General features: G+C 48.6%; 1 protein-coding gene across 1 annotated transcript in view; it reads right to left on the bottom strand.

Moving 5' to 3' along the window:
• Positions 1–20,338, bottom strand: part of LOC139279594 (CUB and sushi domain-containing protein 2-like) — a 914,549-nt gene extending 894,211 nt beyond the window's left edge. Inside the window, exon 1 of the mRNA XM_070898714.1 lies at positions 20,018–20,338. Coding sequence (XP_070754815.1) covers positions 20,018–20,168 — 151 coding nt within the window. The 5' untranslated portion in view covers positions 20,169–20,338. The remainder of the gene's footprint in view (positions 1–20,017) is intronic.
• Positions 20,339–20,836: the final 498 nt, after the last annotated feature.

Genomic DNA, 20,836 nt, shown 5'->3' on the forward strand with positions numbered 1-20,836 from the left:
TAACGTTTCGGGCCGACGACCCTTCATCAGAACTGCCGAATGTTTGAAAAGAGCACCATTTTAAGCACTGAAAGGGGGAGGGGGAAGAAAGAACAAAAGGGAAGGTCTGTGATAGGGTGGAAGGCAGGAGAGATTAGAGAGCCAAAAGGGATCATGGGCCAAATTGAAATAGTAATGATAGAGGTTAGAAAAAGGTTCATCTGGATAGGGTGTGAATGGCAGAGTAATGATCAGCTGCCATTAGAGACAAAGAGAAAAAAAGAAAAAAAAACATAAAAGATGGCAGGGGCGGGGGCACAGAGAGAGAGCCAAAGATGTCCAGAGGTTATGCTCTGAAATTGTTAAACTCAATGTTGAGTCCAGAAGGCTTAAACAAAAAATGAGGTGTTGTTCCGAGCTTGATATGTACTTCATTGGAACAGAGGTGGATCAGAGGACGGAGATATCAGAGTGAGTGGAGTGGAGAACTAAAATAACAGGTGACGGTCACACTTGCGGACTGAACGGAGGTGTTCAGCAAAGCGGTCACCCAATCTACTCTTGGTCTCTCCAATGTAGAGGAGACCACATCGTGAGCAGCGAATACAATATACTAAATTGAAAGTACAAGTAAATCACTGTTTCACCTGGAAGGAGTGTTTAGGGCCCTGGATAGTGAGAAGGGAGGAGGTAAAAGGGCAGGTGTTGCATCTCCTGCACTTGCACGGAAAGGTGCCGTGGGAAGTGGAGGGGGCGCTGGGGGTGACTGCGGAATGGACCAGGGTGTCGCGGAGGGAGCGGTCCCTTCGGAATGCTGAGAGGGGAGGGGGAAGATGTGATTGGCGATAGGATCACGCTGGAGGTGGTGGAAATGACAGAGGATGATCTGTTGAACGTGGAGGCTAGTGGGGTGAAAGGCAAGGACAAGGGAAACCCTGTTGTGGTTCTGAGAGGGATGGGAAAGGGTGAGAGTAGAGGTGCGAGAAATAGAACGGACACGGTCAAGGGTCTTATTAAACACTGCGGAGGGGAATCCTTGGTTGAGGAAAAAAGGAAGATATTGCATTTACATAGCACCATTAACACATAAGAAAATCCCAAGGTGCATTACAGGACTGTAATCAGGCAAAAAAAATGACAAGCCGCTATTAGGACAGGTGGAAGTGGTTGGTTTTAAGGAGCATTTTAAAAAGGAGGAGAGTTTAGGGAGGGAATTTTAGAGCTGAGGGCCAAGTCGGCTGAAAGCCTAGCCACAAATGGTGGGGCGAAGGAAGTGGGGGATGCACAAGAGGCCAGAGTTGGTGGAACGCAAAGTGCTCAGAGGTTTGTAGGGCCGAAAGATGTCAGAGACAAGGAGGAGCAAGGTCATGGAAAGATTTGAACACGAGGATGAGAATTTTGAACAAAAAGAAGTATTGTTGGACCGGGAGCCAGTGTAGGTCAGCGAACACAGAGAATTACAAACAAATAAAGTACCTACCCCAAATACCAGTTAGCTTTGTGCAAGTATGTAACATTTAGCAGGAAAAGCAGCTCATAAATTGTAGTGGGATACGATGAGCTCACGTACATGCCAATTTGAAAAACTACCAAAAGCTGACTAACAGCTATATTTTTAAAAAACTGACGCAGGCCTCAGAGAATTCACAACTCAAAAGCATCTGACCATAGGCTCTGTGACACATGAAGACAGAGACAAATGACAATGTGCGTCTTATGCTAGTTAACTGCAGGTGTGCCCAATACACAATCACTTGGATTGCATGGGGGGAAAGAAACAAAACACAAATACAACCTGCAGCAGCGATTAATTTAAAAAATATTCAAAAGGGGATGCAAGTGCCAATAGCGTGAAATTTGTTTTCTAACGGATTCTGCGAGTAGGTTTTCTTTGGTCCAAAAAACATTTGATACCTGACAATTTTGGAACCTAAAGTAATTCTGCCTTTCAATCCAAAAGGACTTTTCCTGGAAAGGTTACAGATATTTGAAATATGAAATATGCAAAACAGGTTAGCAAGGCCATCAAAAAAGCAAACCAAGAACTAGGGTTTATTTCTAGAGGTATAGAATTGAAAAGTAAAGTAGTGAAGTTATGCGAAACCAGTATCGAACCTTGGTTAGACCACACTTGGGAGTCCTGCATACAATTCTGGTCGCCATATTATAAAAAGGTTATAGAGGCAGTGGAGAGGCTGCAGAGATGATTTACAAGGATGATACCAGAAATGCGAGGGTACACATATATCAGGAAAGGATGAGCAGGCTGGGTCTCTCCTCTTGGGGAAAAAAAAAGAAAGCTGAGGTATGATCTAATAGAGGTCTTTAAATATGAAATGTTTTGAAAGAGTGGATAGAGAGAGAATGTTTCCACTGTGTGGGGAAGAGCGTAACTAGAGGCCATCAATATAAGCTAATCACCAAGAAATCGAATAGGGAATTCAGAAGAAAATTCTTTACCCAAGTGGTGAGAATGTGGAACGCGCTACCACAGGGAATGGTTGAAGTGAATAGTATAGTTGCATTTAAGGGGAGGCTAAACAATCATGAGGGAGAAGGGAATAGAGGGTTAGGTTGATAGATTTAGATGAGGCTCGAGTGGAGCATAAATACCAGCATGGACCGGATGGGCCGAACGGTCTGTTTCTGTGCTGTATATTCTATGTAATCCTATGTAAAAAAAATTGTTTGGAGGAACCCAGTTGCTTTCAGGTGAGAATCTAATTCTCATTATGTCATGTGAACTAAAACCTTCGACAGCGTACACATAATAACCTTAACAGGCAGCACATTCTACTTTCACAAGACAAAACTGCTGTATCTGACTCTGCTCCAGATAACAAGGTAGAGGCAGATAGGGATTACCTGGATCGAGGATTTACTCAGTTAACTATTTTAAATAACTTATGTTAAAGTAGTTTGAAGATGGGTGAGGTAATATCAAAACATAACTTTAAAAATGTATTTCTGATGAAGGGTCACACCCAAAAAATAAACTTTGGTCTTTTCCTCTTTCAGATGCTGATCGACTTACTGGGTATTTCAAACATTTGTGGGTTTTCAAAACCTTAATATATGAGGCTGGAAATTATTTTGGCAACAGTGGATGCATGTTGACTCATTCATATGACATTGCCCCGTCGGCTACTTAAACCCACTTCGCAAGTGTCCAAGAATGGACAAAAACAAGCCAATTAATGTACTCGTGCAAGGGAGTATTCTCCTCATCTCATAAACTGCATCCAGTTTTGAAGAAAATAAACCTTCACAAGAGACAACTGCTGGGCATATGTCAGAACGGTTCCTTCAAGAAGAATAACAAGTAATTAAAAGCTGCATTTTAACCACTTATTTGTCTTAGATGAAGGAATTGAGTGTAATATCTCCAAGTTTGCAGATGACATTAAACTGGGTGGAGGTATGAGCTGTGAGGAGGATGCTAAGAGGCTGCAGGGTGACTTGGACAGGTTAGGTAAGTGGGCAAATGCATGGCAGATGCAGTATAATGTGGATAAATGGGAGGTTATCAATTTTGGGGGCAAAAACACAAAGGCAGAATATTATCTGAATGGCGGCAGATTATGAAAAGGGGAGGTGCAACGAGACCTGGGTGTCATGGTTCATCAATCACTGAAAGTTGGCATGCAGGTACAGCAGGCGGTGAAGGCGGCAAATGGTATGTTGGCCTTCATAGCTAGGGGATTTGAGTATAGGAGCAGGGAGGTCTTACTGCAGTTGTACAGAGCCTTAGTGAGGCCTCACCTGGAATAGTGTGTTCAGTTTTGGTCTGCTAATCTGAGGAAGGACGTTCTTGCTATTGAGGGAGTGCAGCGAAGGTTCACCAGACTGATTCCAGGGATGGTTGGGCTGTCATATGAGGAGCGACTGGATCAACTGGGCCTTTATTCACTGGAGTTTAGAAGGATAAGAGGGGATCACAGAGAAACATATAAGATTCTGACGGGACTGGACAGGTTAGATGCGGCAAGAATGTTCCTGATGTTGGGGAAGTCCAGAACCAGGGGACATAGGATAAGGAGTAGGCCATTTAGGACTGAGATGAGGAGAAACTTCTTCACTCAGAGTTGCTAACCTATGGAATTCACTGCCGCAGAGAGTTGTTGATGCCAGTTCATTGGATATATTCAAGAGGGAGTTAGATATGGCCCTTACGGCTAAGGGGATCAAGAGGTATGGAGAGAAAGCAGGAAAGGGGTTCTGAGGGAATGATTAGCCATGATCTTATTGAATGGCGGTGCAGGCTCGAAGGGCTGAATGGCCTACTCCTGCACCTATTTTCTATGTTTCTATGTTTTGGGGACAAATGCTAAATAAACACCAACAGGATTAGATGATGTAAGGTGGCTTATGGGGAGCATAAATTCTGACAGACTAGTTGGGCTGAATGGCCTGTTTCTGCACTACAAATCCTATGTAATTCTATGCAACAGGCATTTAACTGTGACTATGGCTCTCAAACTGATCAGCTGATGTAAAAGCATTTGTGCCTCAAATTCATGTGCAACCAACAGTGGGTAAAAATAAAGGTTTGTTCCACTCTAATTGATCTGATTGACAGGTACTTTCAATCCCAGAGAAAAAAGCAGATCTTTGTTGAACTCCATGACCTCAGCTGAAGATAAGCAAAGTAGTTAGGCAGGAAACTGAAAAGAGTGGATTTAAAAAAAAGAATGCGCTGAAGAGGTAGCCTGATATAATTAGGACCAACAACAATGTCTACTTGAGTGCCCTTTTCCTATATCCCCTTGTCTTCCAATTAGGTTTCCCACTACTGCCTACGATGGCTAGATTCATCCTTCAACTTGAAGCTCAGACAGAACAGTTCACAGTTTTCCCAATGGCTGCCATCAAGGGCATTTCTGTCTAGTGCTCCATCTGGTGGCCATGTTTGGAACTGTCAAAATTCAGCCCATGGAGAAAGCTGTCATGGCAACAGTCACGTTGAGAATTTATATTTTAAAAATTATAACCATACAAGTAGCAAGTCTTTACATGTTATAATGACATTCCAACCACAGGAGAGTCTAAACATTCAAGGACTTAAGTCACACACAAAATTCCTTTCATTCATGTTTATATATTTAATTATTTTTGTTTTATGTTCATATGGAGCTACTTTTTAAAGTCAAGAGGTGGAAACACAAATGCAACTTCAGATACAGCCTGGAAACTTGGTTAAAACTATTTTCAACTAAAATTAAAATATAACTGATAGTCAGCTAGTGGAACACATCATGTGATCTCCAAATACACAGCCTCAATTGCCACGCTGGAAATGATCTCTCTCCTCTTCATTGAGACACTGACAAATACAAAGATAATATAAATAATACAAAAAGATCCAGCTTGGGTTTTGGAAATTACTGAAAACTAGTCTCCCTGGAGTCAAAACTAACAGCTCACAGGCATTTGAGCCCTATGGAATGTAATGGTATCGCACCAAACCCCAATAAACATTTCTGAAAGATACTTGCCATCTCAATTAATCCATTTATGGTATTTTACACAGCACTAAGTTGGTTATCACCCACCATCTTGCATTTGTAAGAAAGATGTTGTTCACTGCTGGCAAGTTGGAAAACTTTGTAATAACCACAACTCCGTATTAGATTGGATTATCAACTGTGAAATCCAGTAATCACATAGAATCATCAAAAACGGAAGGCGGCCATTTCGGCCTGTATTGGGCGTAAGCATCAACTTACGGCTTAGTTTCTGCCCGTTTTGATTTTCAGGTGGATTTTAATCTAGGCAGCCAGAGAACTTCTGCCCAAAATTGATGGGTCCCTCAATAATGCAAATTGGGGTCAAATGACCTATTTACCAATTCCCACAAACCACGAATCAGCAAAGAATGCTTGGGGATTCTTGCAAGCTCTCAAACGCCTCACTTCCCAGTCGCCCAATACAAGTGGGAGATTTTTTTGGGGGTGACTGGGGAGGTTTTTTTTTAAATGTCTAACTTACCCAGATTGCAGTAGAGGAGTAAAAGCAGAGAATTCCCAGGCACCACACAAGTGGCATTTACTATGCAAATGAGCCCCGTGGGGCTTGGGCAGGTGGATTCTCAAAGCTGCGAAAAAGAATCGAGTAAACTCACATTTATTGCATTAGTGGTGTAAAGCACTAAACACGATGTTCCTCAGGCTTTTTTGATGCAACAGCAGCAAATAAAAGATTGCAAGGAATTCACACTGAATTATACTTTGCAGCCAAGTATGCTGCTTTGTTAGGTAACTGCATCACAGAAACAGTTTACATTATTCTTTTCTTCTCTCATTGAAAATAATGACAGCAGAAATGTACATCCAAAAGATTACCCGAGCTTGGAGCAAGGTGTACTGTTCCTACCCTCTTCACTTCCTATTGCCATTCACTGGAAGAAATATAGCAAGTTGAGTATATTAGGAGAAATACGAGATTGTATCAGGGCAATCAGATGATGAAAATTACAACCGACAATCATAAAAAGGTCAAAGAATCGACAAGCATTATTACAAAGTCTTTTTACCTGGGCCAAGAATGTTCAATTTTACTGGGGAAGCAAAATAATGGTACCGAATACTAATGATTATCCCCCAAAGTACAAGTGGATTCACGTAAAGCAACTTGTCTTACTGTCATACTGACTTCGCTTTCCTCCCTATAAAAGGGCTTTATCAAAGTCCAATCTCCATGAATAAACTATATACTGATGAAGACATTGGCTTCAAATAGTAAGTGTGAGACCAAGCTAATCTAGTCACAGCCAGAGTTTTCCCTTGATATCACCATCCAAAACCAATGCTGGAAGACTTTGATAGGTGTATGCAATTTAATTTTCTGAAAGTTGTTCTTTTTAATGCTTGTATAGAACACAAGGCAGTTTTACTTCTGAAACAGGTTAAAAGAGAAAGTTAAATTTATATGGTGCCTTATCATGACACTCAAACATCTCAAAGCACTTCGTAGACAATCTATGGCTTTGAAGTGCACGGACAATTGCTATGTAGGGAAAAATGTGTCCTCTTCTTTCAGACAACGGTATGAAACAGAATTCTAAATATGCATGTGTCAGTGTCCTCTATACATGGTCTTGGCTAGCATGCAAGAAGGCACACAAATTTAATCAAGTTCTCATTATCCGTATTAAACACTAATTTAGAGAAATGTGCATAAAAGTGATGAAGTGGCCAGTTAAAGAAATTATAATTAAAGTTTATTGCTATTACTGGTTATCAAATATATTTCTCTCAAAACATGGAGTTGGTGGCAATTCAGAAAGGGCTGAGGTTACAAAAGCAGATAGGATAACAGGCTGATACCTTAAGAGGCCAGTCAACATTACCACAAGCCCTTTTTCAACAATTCATTTTCAATACCTTCTGGAGTACAGAAGGTGAGACATCTCTGGCAGAGCCTTAGCACTATAATTTAACCAATCTTTGTTCTCTGTACCCCAAAGGGCAAATGTCTCCAGCTCTTTGAACATGTATCATAAGAACATAAGAATTAGGAACAGGAGTAGGCCATCTAGCCCCTCGAGCCTGCTCCGCCATTCAATAAGATCATGGCTGATCTGGTCGTGGACTCAGCTCCACTTACCCGCCCTCTCCCCGTAACCCTTAATTCCCTTATTGGTTAAAAATCTATCTATCTTTAACTTGAAAACATTCAATGAGCTAGCCTCAACTGCTTCCTTGGGCAGAGAATTCCACAGATTCACAACCCTCTGGGAGAAGAAATTCTTTCTCAACTCGGTTTTAAATTGGCTCCTCCGTATTTTGAGGCTGTGCCCCCTAGTTCTAGTCTCCCTTACTAGTGGAATCAACCTCTCTGCCTCTATCTTGTCTATCCCTTTCATGATTTTAAATGTTTCTATAAGATCACCCCTCATCCTTCTGAACTCCAACGAGTAAAGACCCAGTCTACTCAATCTATCATCATACGGTAACCCCCTCATTTTTGGAATCAGCCTAGTGAATCGTCTCTGTACCCCTTCCAAAGCTAGTATATCCTTCCTTAAGTCAGGTGACCAAAACTGCACGCAGTACTCCAGGTGCGGCCTTACCAATACCTTATACAGCTGCAGCAAACCTCCCTGCTTTTGTACTCCATCCCTCTCGCAATGAAGGCCAACATTCCATTCGCCTTCCTGATTACCTGCTGCACCTGCAAACTAACCTTTTGGGATTCATGCACCAATGGTGGAGCAGTGGAGGCGTGTCCTGCTCAGTTGGCTGAGTGAGCAGTGAGGAGAGGAGCTCCTGCTTTTGCTCCTGGCTGGGCCTGTGAATCAGCCCAGGAGAGAAGGAAGGAAGGGGCTTCACCACCAACTTTCACCCAGAGGGAGAGGAGGAAAGCAGAAAAATTTCAACAACTTGACCATTTCTACAAAGAGTTGGAGAGAGGGGGAAAGACCAACAACAACATCCAGTGCGGAAGGAGGGAGAGTCTACAACATTCTATAGGTGGGTGTGGGTGCAGGTGCATTCCCCAATAGACTTTGCTGTATCGGTGGGGGGAGGAAAGAAGACCACTGAGGGCCGGAACATCGCAGGGGGTGTGTGTGTGTGTGGAAGTGTGTGTGGGGGCCTTGCTTACAACTAGGCCCCACACACAATTGAACCCCCCCCCACATTGCCTAGCCTGGGATAGCTGGAGCTACCAGGCTGAAGATTCCTTTAATCACCTATTAAACATCGTTAGGAGTGTGTGCCTGGTGGCTCTAGCTGCCCCAGGTGAAGACATCTTCTCCCCCCACCCGAAGACAAACCCAAAGACTGTGTTTTGTTTTTTGCCATCTGGGGATTGCAGCCCAAGAAAAACACCCACCCATCGCTGTGAGGGGAGACCTGCCCTCGCAGCCTCCCTCTTTCCCGCACCCCCTTACTCTATCTCTCTCTCTCTGTCTCTCCCCTCTCTCTGAGAGCCCTTCCTCCTAATCTTTTAAAAACAATTAAAACAACTGAGCAGAGGGAGCAAGGCCCCTCCCCAATTGCCAACTAGGGGAGAGGTGTGCCTCGTTAAGAGCTCCTCTGCTCAGTCTATATACGAGGCCAATTAAGACCATTAAGGCCTGTGACTTTGGGGTGGGTGTAGCCCTTAAAGGGACCCCGTGATGGCGACCCCAACCACGCCGGTGGCAGGGCCAGCTAGAACTTATGCGCAGGCGGCATCCACATCCACGGTGCCTCCTGCGCCACCTGCTGCCCTGCCACCATTAAAACTAATAACAAAAAACACGGGGTCAAGAGCTACACTCACCCCACAATGAGCATAGAGGAGTGCGTGCGGGCGATGGCTGGGGTAGTCGGCCCCTCGGCCATTGTTGCAGCCTCCAAGATGTCTGGGAAGGCTGTGTTCTTCCTGGGGTCGGAGCGGACGGTGTCCCTGGCCCTCGAAAAGGTGCTCATGGTGGGCGGGACGTTCCTGCCGATGGATCCTCTCGAGGCCACCGCGCAGAGGGTCATCATATCAAATGTCCCGCCCTTTGTTCCCGCTGAGCTCCTCCCTCACCTACACCAACTGGGGGAGGTAAGGTCAGGGATCAACCCCATACCGCTCGGCCTCAGGGAGAACAGCCTGCGCCACGTGTTCTCCTTCCGCCGCCAGCTCTTTGTCCGGCTGGCGCGGGAGGAGACGACAGAGGGGTATTTTAATGTGGTGCACGAGGGGACTGCCTACCGCGTCTTCTGGACGTCGGACGGCGTGCGGTGCCATGCCTGCAGGGAGGTGGGGCACGTTCGCAAGAACTGCCCCGCCTCCAAGGCTGCCAAACCACCGAAGGCGGCCAAGGCTGGCGCCGCCGCCACCCCTCCCCCCTAGTTGCGTCCGCGTGTCGGGGGCCTTTGTTTTCACGGCCTCCGGCGGGGGGGGGAGGGAGAGCGTCCGATCAAAAAGAAGGCGCGGAAGAAGACGAGACATCTAGAGGCGGGTCCCCTCAGTGCGCCGGAAAGTCTGACCACCGCGCTCACCCCAACCCAGTCACCGACGAGCGCGGGGTGCCCCGAGCCCGTGCCCTTGACCAATACTGCAGAGGGGCTCGGGCGAGGGCAAGATAAGGAAAAGGGGGGGGCGGAGCGGGAGGCCTCGGCAGACATGGAGGTCTCCCTGCCTCCGCGCACCCCCAGGAACAAAAGGAGGCACCGCCCCAATGAGGCGGAGGGGGAACAACATCCCTCCGCGGAGGAGGCGGTGCCCGCCGCGTGTCCCGCGTCCCCCACCAGCGCCCCCAAATTGCGCTGTAGGCGCGAGGAATCTGTCCCCGGGGAGGGTGAGGCAGTCGAGGCTGCCCAGCCGCTGCCTCCTGGGGATGGCGTGGAAGATCTGCCTGTCAAGGGGGGCGTGGGGCCAGTGGAAGAATGCGTAGCCGCCGGGTCGAGCGTCCCGGGGACTGAGGCGGGCGGGGCCGAAAAGGCCGAACCTGAGCCCGCCCAATACCCAACTTCCCCCGGGATTTGCTCGACTCGGCAGAAACTGAAAATGCCAATTTTATTGAATCCGTACACGCTGGGCTGGGGGGTGGCGGCGGGGAGGGAGAAGAACAACAACCCTCGCCCCCTACTGTGGAGCTGGGGGAATTGGAGGACCTGGAACATTACTTTGACCAGGTCTCTCCCTGTTCCCCGGTTCCTGGGGCAGAGGGGGAACCCCTTCCGCTATCGCTTCCCGACCCAGCACCAATTTTAAAAGAGCCCATTGGGGACTCCTCTGCCAACGATCCTGGGGGTGGGATCGGGGCAGAGCCAGGGCCAGATGGAACGGCCGGGCCGTTTGCCGTACCTCGTGCGGTCGACGGGCCGGCTGCTAGCGGCGACCTCCCGGAGGGGGACGGGGACTCGGTGGAGGACGCGGGTGAAGATCTCGAGTCCATCGCCAGTGAGGCGGTGGATCTGCTCGCGGCCGCCACTGAGACCCTCCTCATTCCCGTAGAGGAACTCCGGGACTTTTTGGTCCAGTGCCGGGGTCACCGCGACCAAGCCCGTCTGGCCCTGGAAAGATGGTCCGAGCCGGGGCTGCTCGTCGCGTCCGTCCGCGCCGCCACTAAAACCATGGCCGCGGGCGAGCCCTTATCAAAGGCTCAGGGCCTTGAGCTGCGCCGGCTCAAAAAGTTCCTCGCTGGGCTGCTGAAGGAGTGGAGGTCAACAAACGACTCCACTCCTCCCACACAATAGGTTAGGTAGAGGTTGCACTATGCTCTAGTCATGAAGATAACCATAGCCAGCCTCAACATCAACGGCAGCAGAGAGGCACGCCGTAGATTTAACAATTTTTCGCTCCTGCGGGAGGGGAAATATGTGGTGTGCTTCCTGCAAGAAACCCACACCGTTCCGGGAGATGAAGCCACGTGGCTCCTGGAATGGCAAGGAGAGGTCCGCATGAGCCACCTCACCGCCACTTCTAGTGGGGTGGCCATCTTGCTGGGCCCGCATTTTCAGCCGGAGATCTTGGGGGTCGAGGAGCCCGTGCCAGGCCGCTTGCTGCACGCAACGGTTCGCCTGGGGGACGTGCCGCTCCATCTCGTGAACGTGTACGCCCCTCAGCCCGGCCCACAGCAAACGCGCTTCTTCGAAGAGGTGTTAGCTCTTCTTGGCTCCGTCGACGTCGGCGACTGCATTGTCCTCGGGGGGGATTTTAACTGCACCCTCGAGGCGAGGGACCGCTCCGGTGCCCCGCAGTGCATGACGGCGATGGAGAAGTTGAGGGACCTGGTCGGGTCCTTCGACTTGGTGGACGTCTGGCGAAATCTCCACCCCGACTCCAGCGCCTTTACTTGGGTGAGGCCTGGAGTAGGATGGTCTAGAGTCGACCGCCTTTACGTGTCTCGGGCGTACGTTTCCTGCGTCCCGGCGGCCTCCATGCGGCCGGTGCCGTGTTCGGACCACCACCTGGTGTGGGCGGAGCTCGCTTCGCTCCGCGCGGGGACGGGGTCTGCGTACTGGCACTTTAACAACCGGCTGCTGGAGGACGTGCGGTTCCAGGACTCGTTCCGTCGATTCTGGTCCGACTGGAGAAGGAAGCAGGGGGGCTTCCCCTCCTTGAGGCTATGGTGGGACGTGGGCAAGGCTCACGTCCGCGTCTTCTGTCAAGAGTATGCGAGGGGGTCGACCAAGAGGCGGGCGGCCAGAGTCGGGCGCCTAGAAAAAGAGGTGCTCGACCTGGAAGCCCGTCTCGGTCAAGTCGTCCAGGACCCGGCCCTGCGGACGGTGTACGAAGCGAAGGCGGCCGCGCTGAAGGACCTGCAGCTCGTCGGGTCCCGAGGCGCATTCGTGAGGTCGCGGATCCGGTTCCTGCGGGATCTGGACCGCGGCTCCCCCTTCTTCTACTCGCTGGAAAAAAGGCAGAGTGTCCGTAAGCAGCTCTTGACGCTGCTGGCCGACGACGGCTCTCTCGTCTCGGATCCGGAGGGCGTCAACAACAGGGCCCGTGAATATTACGGGGCTCTGTTCTCTCCGGATCCGTCCAGCGAGGAAGCGCGTAGAGTTTTGTGGGAGGACCTGCCGAAGGTCAGCCCGGAGGGCGCCGAAAATCTGGAAGCTCCGCTAAGCCTGGCGGAGCTGACCGGTGCCCTCGACCGGCTCTCGAGGGGAAAATCCCCGGGGCTGGACGGGCTGACCGTGGAGTTCCACAGGGCGTTCTGGGACGTCCTGGGGAGCGACTACGCGCGGGTCCTGGGGGAAAGTCTGGCGACCGGGGAGATGCCCCTCTCTTGGCGCAGGGCAGTCATCGTCCTGCTGCCCAAGAAGGGCGATCTCCGCCTCCTTAAGAACTGGCGCCCGGTCTCCCTCCTCAGCACGGACTACAAAATCTTCGCCAGGGCGATGTCTGCTCGCCTTGGTGCCGTGCTGGACCACATGATCCACCCTGACCAGTCCTACACGGTCCCGGGCCGGACAATCCACGATAACATCCATCTGGTCCGGGACCTCATCCATTATTCCCAGGAGGCTGGTCTGTCGGTCGCCTTCCTATCCCTCGACCAAGAGAAGGCGTTCGACAGGGTGGATCACGACTATCTGCTCGGAACTCTGCGCGCTTTCGGGTTCGGGACGCATTTCGTCGCCCGGATCCGACTTTTGTACGCCGCCGCGGAGTGTCTGATTAAGGTTAACGGGTCCTTGACGGCGCCCCTTCGCTTTGGGAGAGGGGTGCGCCAGGGATGCCCCATGTCCGGCCAGTTATACGCCGTCTGCATGGAGCCTTTCCTGCGCCTCTTGCGGACGAGGTTGACGGGACTGGCTCTGCAAGGGCCGGGCGTGGAGGTCGTCCTCTCGGCTTACGCCGATGACGTGCTCCTCGCGGTAGAGGATCCCGCTGACCTGCGGAGGATGCGTGAGTGCCAGGAGATTTACTCGGCCGCATCCTCCGCCAGAATCAACTGGGAAAAATGTTCCGGACTCCTGGTGGGTCAGTGGCGGGTGGACTCCCTGCCGGAGGAGCTCAGGCCTTTTGCCTGGAGCACGACCCATCTCCTCTATCTGGGAGTCTACCTTAGCCCCGACGAGGAAGCCTGGCCGGCGAACTGGCAGGAGCTGGAGGCCAAGGTCGCCGCTCGCCTAGGGCGCTGGACAGGACTGCTCCGAGTGCTGTCCTACAGGGGTCGAGCGCTAGTCATAAACCAGCTGGTGGCCGCCATGTTGTGGTACCGGCTGGTCACTTTGACCCCTCCCCCTGCGTTTGTCACCAAGATACAGAAGAAGCTGGTGGACTTCTTCTGGAACAACAGGAAGCACTGGGTCTCTGCGGCGGTCTTGAGGCTCCCGCTTGGGGAGGGCGGTCAGTCGTTGGTGTGCGTCAGCACCCAGCTCGCGACTTTCCATCTTCAGACCCTGCAGAGATACCTTTACGTTGAGCCCCCTCCTCGGTGGCGTGCTCTGGCGACGTATTTCTTCCGGCAGCAGCACGGCCTCAACTACGACACGCAGCTCCTGTTTGTGAGTGTGGGGGGCGTCAGGACCACCCTCCGGGAGCTGCCTGTCTTTTACAGGGACCTCATCAGGGTCTGGAACAAAGTCTCCACCAAGCGCAGCTCTCCGCCGGCTGGAGTGGCGGCCGTCCTGCAGGAGCCGCTGCTCGGGAATCCGTACCTCCACGACCGAGGTTTTTTGTGGCGGTCGGATGAGAGGGCTGTGGCTGGTGAGGTGACAAGGGTCGGGGACCTGCTCGATGGCAGAGGAGCGGGCTGGATGGCGCCAGACACGCTGGCGCGGCGCCTAAATTCTGCCAACGTCCGCCACGCGGCCGATGCCATCGAGTCGCTAAAAAGAACTCTGGGCCCCGACTCCGTTAGGTGCATCGAGGAGGCTCAAGCACGTGGGGAGATCCCGTCCGAACTGACCCCCGTCCAGACGGGATTCCTCATCGGCGCCAAACCCCGGAACCTCCCTCGGGGGCCGGCGCCTCACAACTTGAGCCGACTCGGGGAAATCCCCTCCGTGCCTTTCAGTTCCGCACGGAGGGGTTTCCTGTACGGGCTGCTCCTGCACACTCTCAACTTTGCCATCCTCGCCGGCCGTCCGGACACGCCATGGCGTACCATCTTGCCGTCCGGAGGAGGCGGGGGTCCCCGATGGAGGGCACTCTACGCAGGGGTCCTCCCACTATTCATCGGGGACTTGGCCTGGAGGGTGGTGCATGGAGCAGTGCAGTGCAACAAATTTTTAAGCCGGTTCACGGACTCCCAGGCCGCCTGCAATTTCTGCGGTCTGGAGGAGTCCGTGTTCCATATTTTTATTGAGTGCACGAGGTTGCAGCCCCTGTTCCATTATTTGAAGGGGCTGCTCCTGAAATTCTGGCTGCACTTCAGTCCCACTCTCCTGATCTTTGGGCACCCTGTGCGGAGGGGGAGCGGGTAGGTCCGAAGGCCTCCTCGTAGGACTGCTCTTGGGCATGGCCAAGGGTGCCATCAGCCGGTCCAGGCAGCGGGCGGTCGAGGGGGTCGTTCAACCTGACTGCCTGCCTCTCTTCCGCTCTTGCATCCGGTCCAGGGTGTCCTTGGAGATGGAGCACGCCCGGCAACCAATTTTAATTTGATTTACGTTTTAAAGTTTAATTTGTTTTAATTGCCGGTGCTTTTAGTGTCCCCCTTCCCTTTTATAGGGGGCACTGGGGAAAAAAGTGATTTTAGTGTAAAAAAAAAAGGCCTTGTAAATGTCTGGTGTGTCATCCAGGTCGGGTGGCACGGTTTAATGTTCTATGTTTTAAAGGTAAACTCAAAGAGTTTCATGCACAAGGACCCCCAGGTCCCTCTACACCACAGCATGTTGTAATTTCTCCCCATTCAAATAATATTCCCTTTTACTGTTTTTTTTCCCCCAAGGTGGATGACCTCACACTTTCCGACATTGTATTCCATCTGCCAAACCTTAGCCCATTCGCTTAACCTATCCAAATCTCCTTGCAGTCTGAGTCCTCTACACAACCCGCTTTCCCACTAATCTTAGTGTCATCTGCAAATTTTGTTGCACTACACTCTGTCATCCATCATTTATCTGTACTCCAGAACACAGACATCTTATCCTAAACCTAGGAGACTTGGATTCCAGTTTGTTGCAGGCTGGAACACGAGTTAAAGTTGTTCACACCAGCAAAGTATTCATTTTATCCCTAACTGAAGCCTTCTGGGTAAGAATGTAGCTTGTTCTCACGTTTTATGGAAATACAAACCAATAGGTTCTTAACTGAAGGACTGCAATTACAAATTAACTAACTTAAAAAGAAAAGTTTTATAGAAATCCATCATGTCACCCAAATTTGACTGGTCTCTCTTCTTTTAAAATAGATAATGTTTGATAATATAAATCAAACACATTGCCAAAGCATGCTTTCTTGCTAACTTGCTATTTTGTCACTGATAAAAGCGAATATATTTTTGCTGATGTTACATAATTGCACACCATTTACCTTAAGGTTGTCCCTTTGAGATAAATAGATAGATAGATCATCTCACTTAAAAGCAAATAAATAATTTACTCACATCTGGGTGCCTCACATTGTCTCATGATCTCTTGTATATACATCTCATAATCTCTTGTATATACAGATATGTAATCTTGTACATACACATAGCAAATTAAGCTTGTGTAGTGTACCGAAACAGAGGAGCCAATTAGGGATCAAAGCATAAATTGTGCTGGAGAAGTCAATATTCACATGTAGCTAAAAGCCACTATAGAAATTATGCACATCTCTCACACGTCTCGATTTTTGTATAAATTAACATGTGACATGTAGGCTTAAATATCCTTGAGCCCCAAGTTCAATGTGCAGATTATGATGATGTTACAGTATTTTATCAAGTACCATTAATATTGATATTACAGTTATACAAAAAATGTAGGGCACACACACAAATAAAAAGTGTCAAAAGGAATTACAACATATTCCACAGAGTTATATCTAAATAAATGTTCAAAGTAACTAATCTCCAGTCTGCAGTGACTTAGATGGTTTCAGATGGGATAACACTCTGGGAGCTGCAGCTGGCCTCAGTACCCCTCGGCAGGGAACTATAAAATGACCAGGTCTACTGCTCCAGATCACTATTCAGGAATGCCTGCGGAAAGTGCATGTGTGGAGATTCAGTGAGGACAGTACTGGTCTTAACTGTGTCTGAATAGCTCAATTTTAAGGTTCGTATTAAAGGTGAATATTAATCAAATGCACAAGGTGCTGGAAGGCATTCGAAAACTGTATTCCAGAATGGCAGCAATGCTTTCGAGAAAGTGGAAAAGGAGAAAATTGGTGGAGAAAAATTGCCAATCGGGGAAAACATGCTCAGTTTTATACAATCCTCAATTTTATGTTAACAGAATTTCAACAAATGTGATATAAAAAAATTGTAGAGTATCACACTTGGTAATTTCTTTATTAGATCATCCATCGTTAGTGCTCTGTTTCCTTTCCTTCTGAAGGTATTGAATCTTTCACTGCAGTGTAATTTCCCAGTGCCTGGTGCCCTCTGGTACATCACCCAAGTAACCATCAATAATGCTGGAGTCTCAGCAATGTGGTGGAATCTCAGACTGGCTCTCTATCTCTGCAGAACCGAGCCAGATCTGGTGTTCACCCAGCACTTCCAGTAGGAGGGCCATATTAAGAAACGGGATACCCAACACGGTGGTCAACTGAGATCAGCTAACTCGGCACAGATCAGGATGAAAGTAAAAACGCTCCGAGTTCACATGGCTCCAGAGATGGAGCTATAACCTCCCAGCATCTGGATGGTGTTCAATCTTAAACTAAGATACTAGCACAAAAAAAATCCAGTAAGCTGAATTGAGAAGGCTCAATCCAAAAAAAAAAGAGAGAAAAATGTACATTTCATATTCTTTCAAAATATATGTGGACCAAGTATCAAGAGTTCATCCAATAGTGTTTGAGGAAGATATTGCAAGAAAAGGTGAAGGGTCACAGTGTGAAAAATTCATTTTAAATATTCAGTGACTTTTCCTGCATCTGGTTTAACTGCAGTTTTCTACTCTTCTCATCTCCCTACCATTAGCTCCCAAAGGCAGCCAATGCATATTTTAGGTCTTTCATGAAGATAAATGTTTTGCTTGTACTTCCTACCTATGCAAGATAAAGTGCAACATTACAGTCTGCTCGGGTTAATTGACCAGCACATGTTTTCATTTGACTACAATGATCCTCATTCATTCCCACTGGAACCTGTTGAGTAAATAGGGAGATCTTAGGCATGCAACTTCAGTGCAGCACTCCATTTTCGCTGGTGTGATCAAAGGGAAGGGCTATTTTCTTCCACCTGCTAATGTTGACACAATTATATACCCCTTTATCATCAAAATGACTTTTCCACTATAATTGGCAGAGGAAAACACCGTCCAAAGTTCTTTCGGCAGACTATAATATCAGAGCACGTATAAATACAGCATTTCCAACAGATGGAAGAAGTGGTCAGTTTATAAATGGATACCCGAGTGCCATTATAGGGCAAAACGCTCAGGGTCGAAGCTCAACTGGTACATACTCGCCAACTGAATACTCACGACGAGAATCCGAACCTCAAACCACTACATGATATCTCAAGTACTACATACTTTATCGTGAAGCTGGATAGTTTAAAATCAGTTTGACGAAAGCACCTTGGCCATGGACAGTATCTGTCGGTGTCTTGTGCGTGGCTGGTGTTAATCTTCAGTCATTGTGCAATGTTGACACCGCCACTGCAAGTCTCCTGGGCAGTAACTCACAGTTGGTTACTGGGTAAATAGGACCAAGAATTTTAGGCGGCAATACATTGCGCATCCCAAGTGTTGTGTTGAGCAGAGGTCGTCACATCTCCTGACGGGGAACTCTCCCTTCTACAGCTTCCGGTTATTATTTTAAGCACGATGGTGACACTTACGGGATAGATCCCTTCACGCTCACAGTGCACCATACTGTGCCGTTACAAATCCATTCCCACCTGCTCAGCGCATTTTCATTAAAAAAAATTATTAGCCAAGTAATTAGCATTTTCACAAACCAGGCAAAAAAAAACACAACTTAAAAAAAGCATCGCCCCAAAACAAGGCGGACCCCAGGGATTTAACATGATGTCGCTCTTCACCTTGAAGTTGCAGTAAATACACCAAGTGTTACAGGTCTCCGGCATACAGGGGAAGGCATTTATCGGAATCCTTTCCCTTCCGACAAGACAGCTTGGCGGGTACAGGAGAAGGCGAGGTTTGAAATCATGAGCGGAGAGCCGGGTTACATGGGCAAAGGCAGCAGCGCCAGCGTGAAGGGTGCGATTAACTCTTCAAATCCCAGCACAAGACCTTGAATCACCCCAGGTTCAAGCCGGCTATTGCAGCACTGGCTGAGTGCATTGGTCTGATTGCGTGAAGGAGTCTTCAACGCTCTTAAAATCAGAACTAAACATTAAAATCCTATGGGAGCAGAGAGTCACCAACTGAGACAGCATCTTAACAGAAAATAACTGCTGTGGCAGTGTCGGGAGCAGCTCAGAGGAGCTAGAGACAAGGAATTAACTATTCCCCGCAATGCAACGTAATTGCATAGCAAACACCCTACCTGCGACCCTGTGCGCGAATGAATCCAGGCATTACATGGCTTTCTGTGCCAATCCCTAACTTTGAGGGGATTCCGAACTGTCAGATAAGGAATGTGCATACAATCCACAACTTGCAGTCAATTTATCTGGGGATTAATTGTTCCTTGCTGTTGGAATGGCGCGGGGTAACCGTGCTGCCCCATCTGGGAGAGTGTGAAAACTGCCATCAGATCCGATGGATAGAAAACTACATAGAGATGGATCTAAGTAGGGCAAATGAGGTTGAAAAAAAAATGTGCGACCTCACTCCTGCCTTGTTACTGAATGCAACTCGCAGGAGGAATTGTCATGGGCTGATCAAAGGTGTCCGGAGACGGGAAATTAAAAAGTTCCACCAAGCAGACATCCAGAAGGGAAGCATTGAGCGAAATGCTCGCAGGCAGTGCTGGCTGGCCAGTCGGCACACACCAGCTGCCCAGTCTGCACCCTTCAGCTCCAGAGTCTCCATTCACCAAATGGCTACAGTCCCTTTCCCTCCCTCCAGTTCAACACAAAACCCAGACTTCACCCCTTAAAATGTGAAGCAAATAAAGTTCATCCATCCAACAGCAGCCCATTTGGAAATGTAGCTGCGGGGGGGGGGGGGGGGGGGGCGGCGGTCAGTTAGCACACATCACCTGAAAGTAATTCCGAGTGCATCAGATCAAACCGACAATTCATTCAAGAACTAGAATTGCAATATAGAAATACCCCGTCTTGAAAAATCTGATGATTTCCCCTCTCTGTGCACGGGGTGAACAGAATTCGCACTTTATTAACCTTATTTACAGACTGCAGTCCAGAATAGTTTTCTGGACACAGAGAAAAAATTGCAGCGTTGCTACAGCAACCGCCAGCCCGAAATACTCCCCACATTTAAAAAAAATGCAAGCCTCTATTAATAGATTGCGATTTTTAAAAGAGAAAATAGCAGAAAAAATATATATAAAGGGGGCGAATAGCGGCATCCTAACTTACCGCCGGCTGCAGCAATCCAGCCCAGACAGCAGAGCAGAATCCGGCTCAGATTGACTTCCACCTTCATCATAACTGTAATCCCGAATGCACCAAGACTGTCGGAGCTCCAGCCCGTCCGTGTTGTCTTAAACCTAACAGAAACAGCGTGCATCCTGGATCCTGAGAGCTGAGATCTTGAGACGAGTGGGGAAGGACTTGTGGCGATGGTTTTATTCAGTATTATTCCTCCCCTTCTTTCGCTCAGCGTCTTGGTGTTGAAACGTTAAGAGCTGAGGAGGAGAGGGACGGGGTGGGGGTGATGAGGAAAAAACCTTGGCGTACGAAGAGCTCCCTCCGGCTCTTGCTGTTTCACGCATGGAATAAACCATCTCAGGGAAGGGTTGTTGCGCCTTCAGCGGGCGTTTTCCCCATCTCGTGTCACATTCTTTTTTTTTGCCAGCCTATTTTAGTCAAATCCTCTTCAGTGAATTACATAGTTATCACACGTGCTGGCCTTGACAAGCGTTTTCATTAAAATATGAGTGGCTGGGAAGTGGAGTAGTATTGCTCTGGGACAGAACAATATTGCACGGTATATCAAACTTGTGAAGTACAGCACCATGCGAACGGATTTCCATTAATCAATGGGAGGTATAGTGCCCATTGCCTGCAACATATTCGGACTAAAATTATTGTTTTATTTTATTAATCACGCATATTTAAAATACCCAGCTTAATAATTTAGGGCATTCCAAACTATTTTCTGTAAAGGCTGCAGATGGCATTTTATACATTGTGTAAAAGTTCCCCATGCCTTGTGTTTGTTGCTCAACCGACATT

This window comes from Pristiophorus japonicus, chromosome 14 (genome assembly GCF_044704955.1).
Source record: "Pristiophorus japonicus isolate sPriJap1 chromosome 14, sPriJap1.hap1, whole genome shotgun sequence".
NCBI classification, from domain to species: domain Eukaryota; kingdom Metazoa; phylum Chordata; class Chondrichthyes; family Pristiophoridae; genus Pristiophorus; species Pristiophorus japonicus.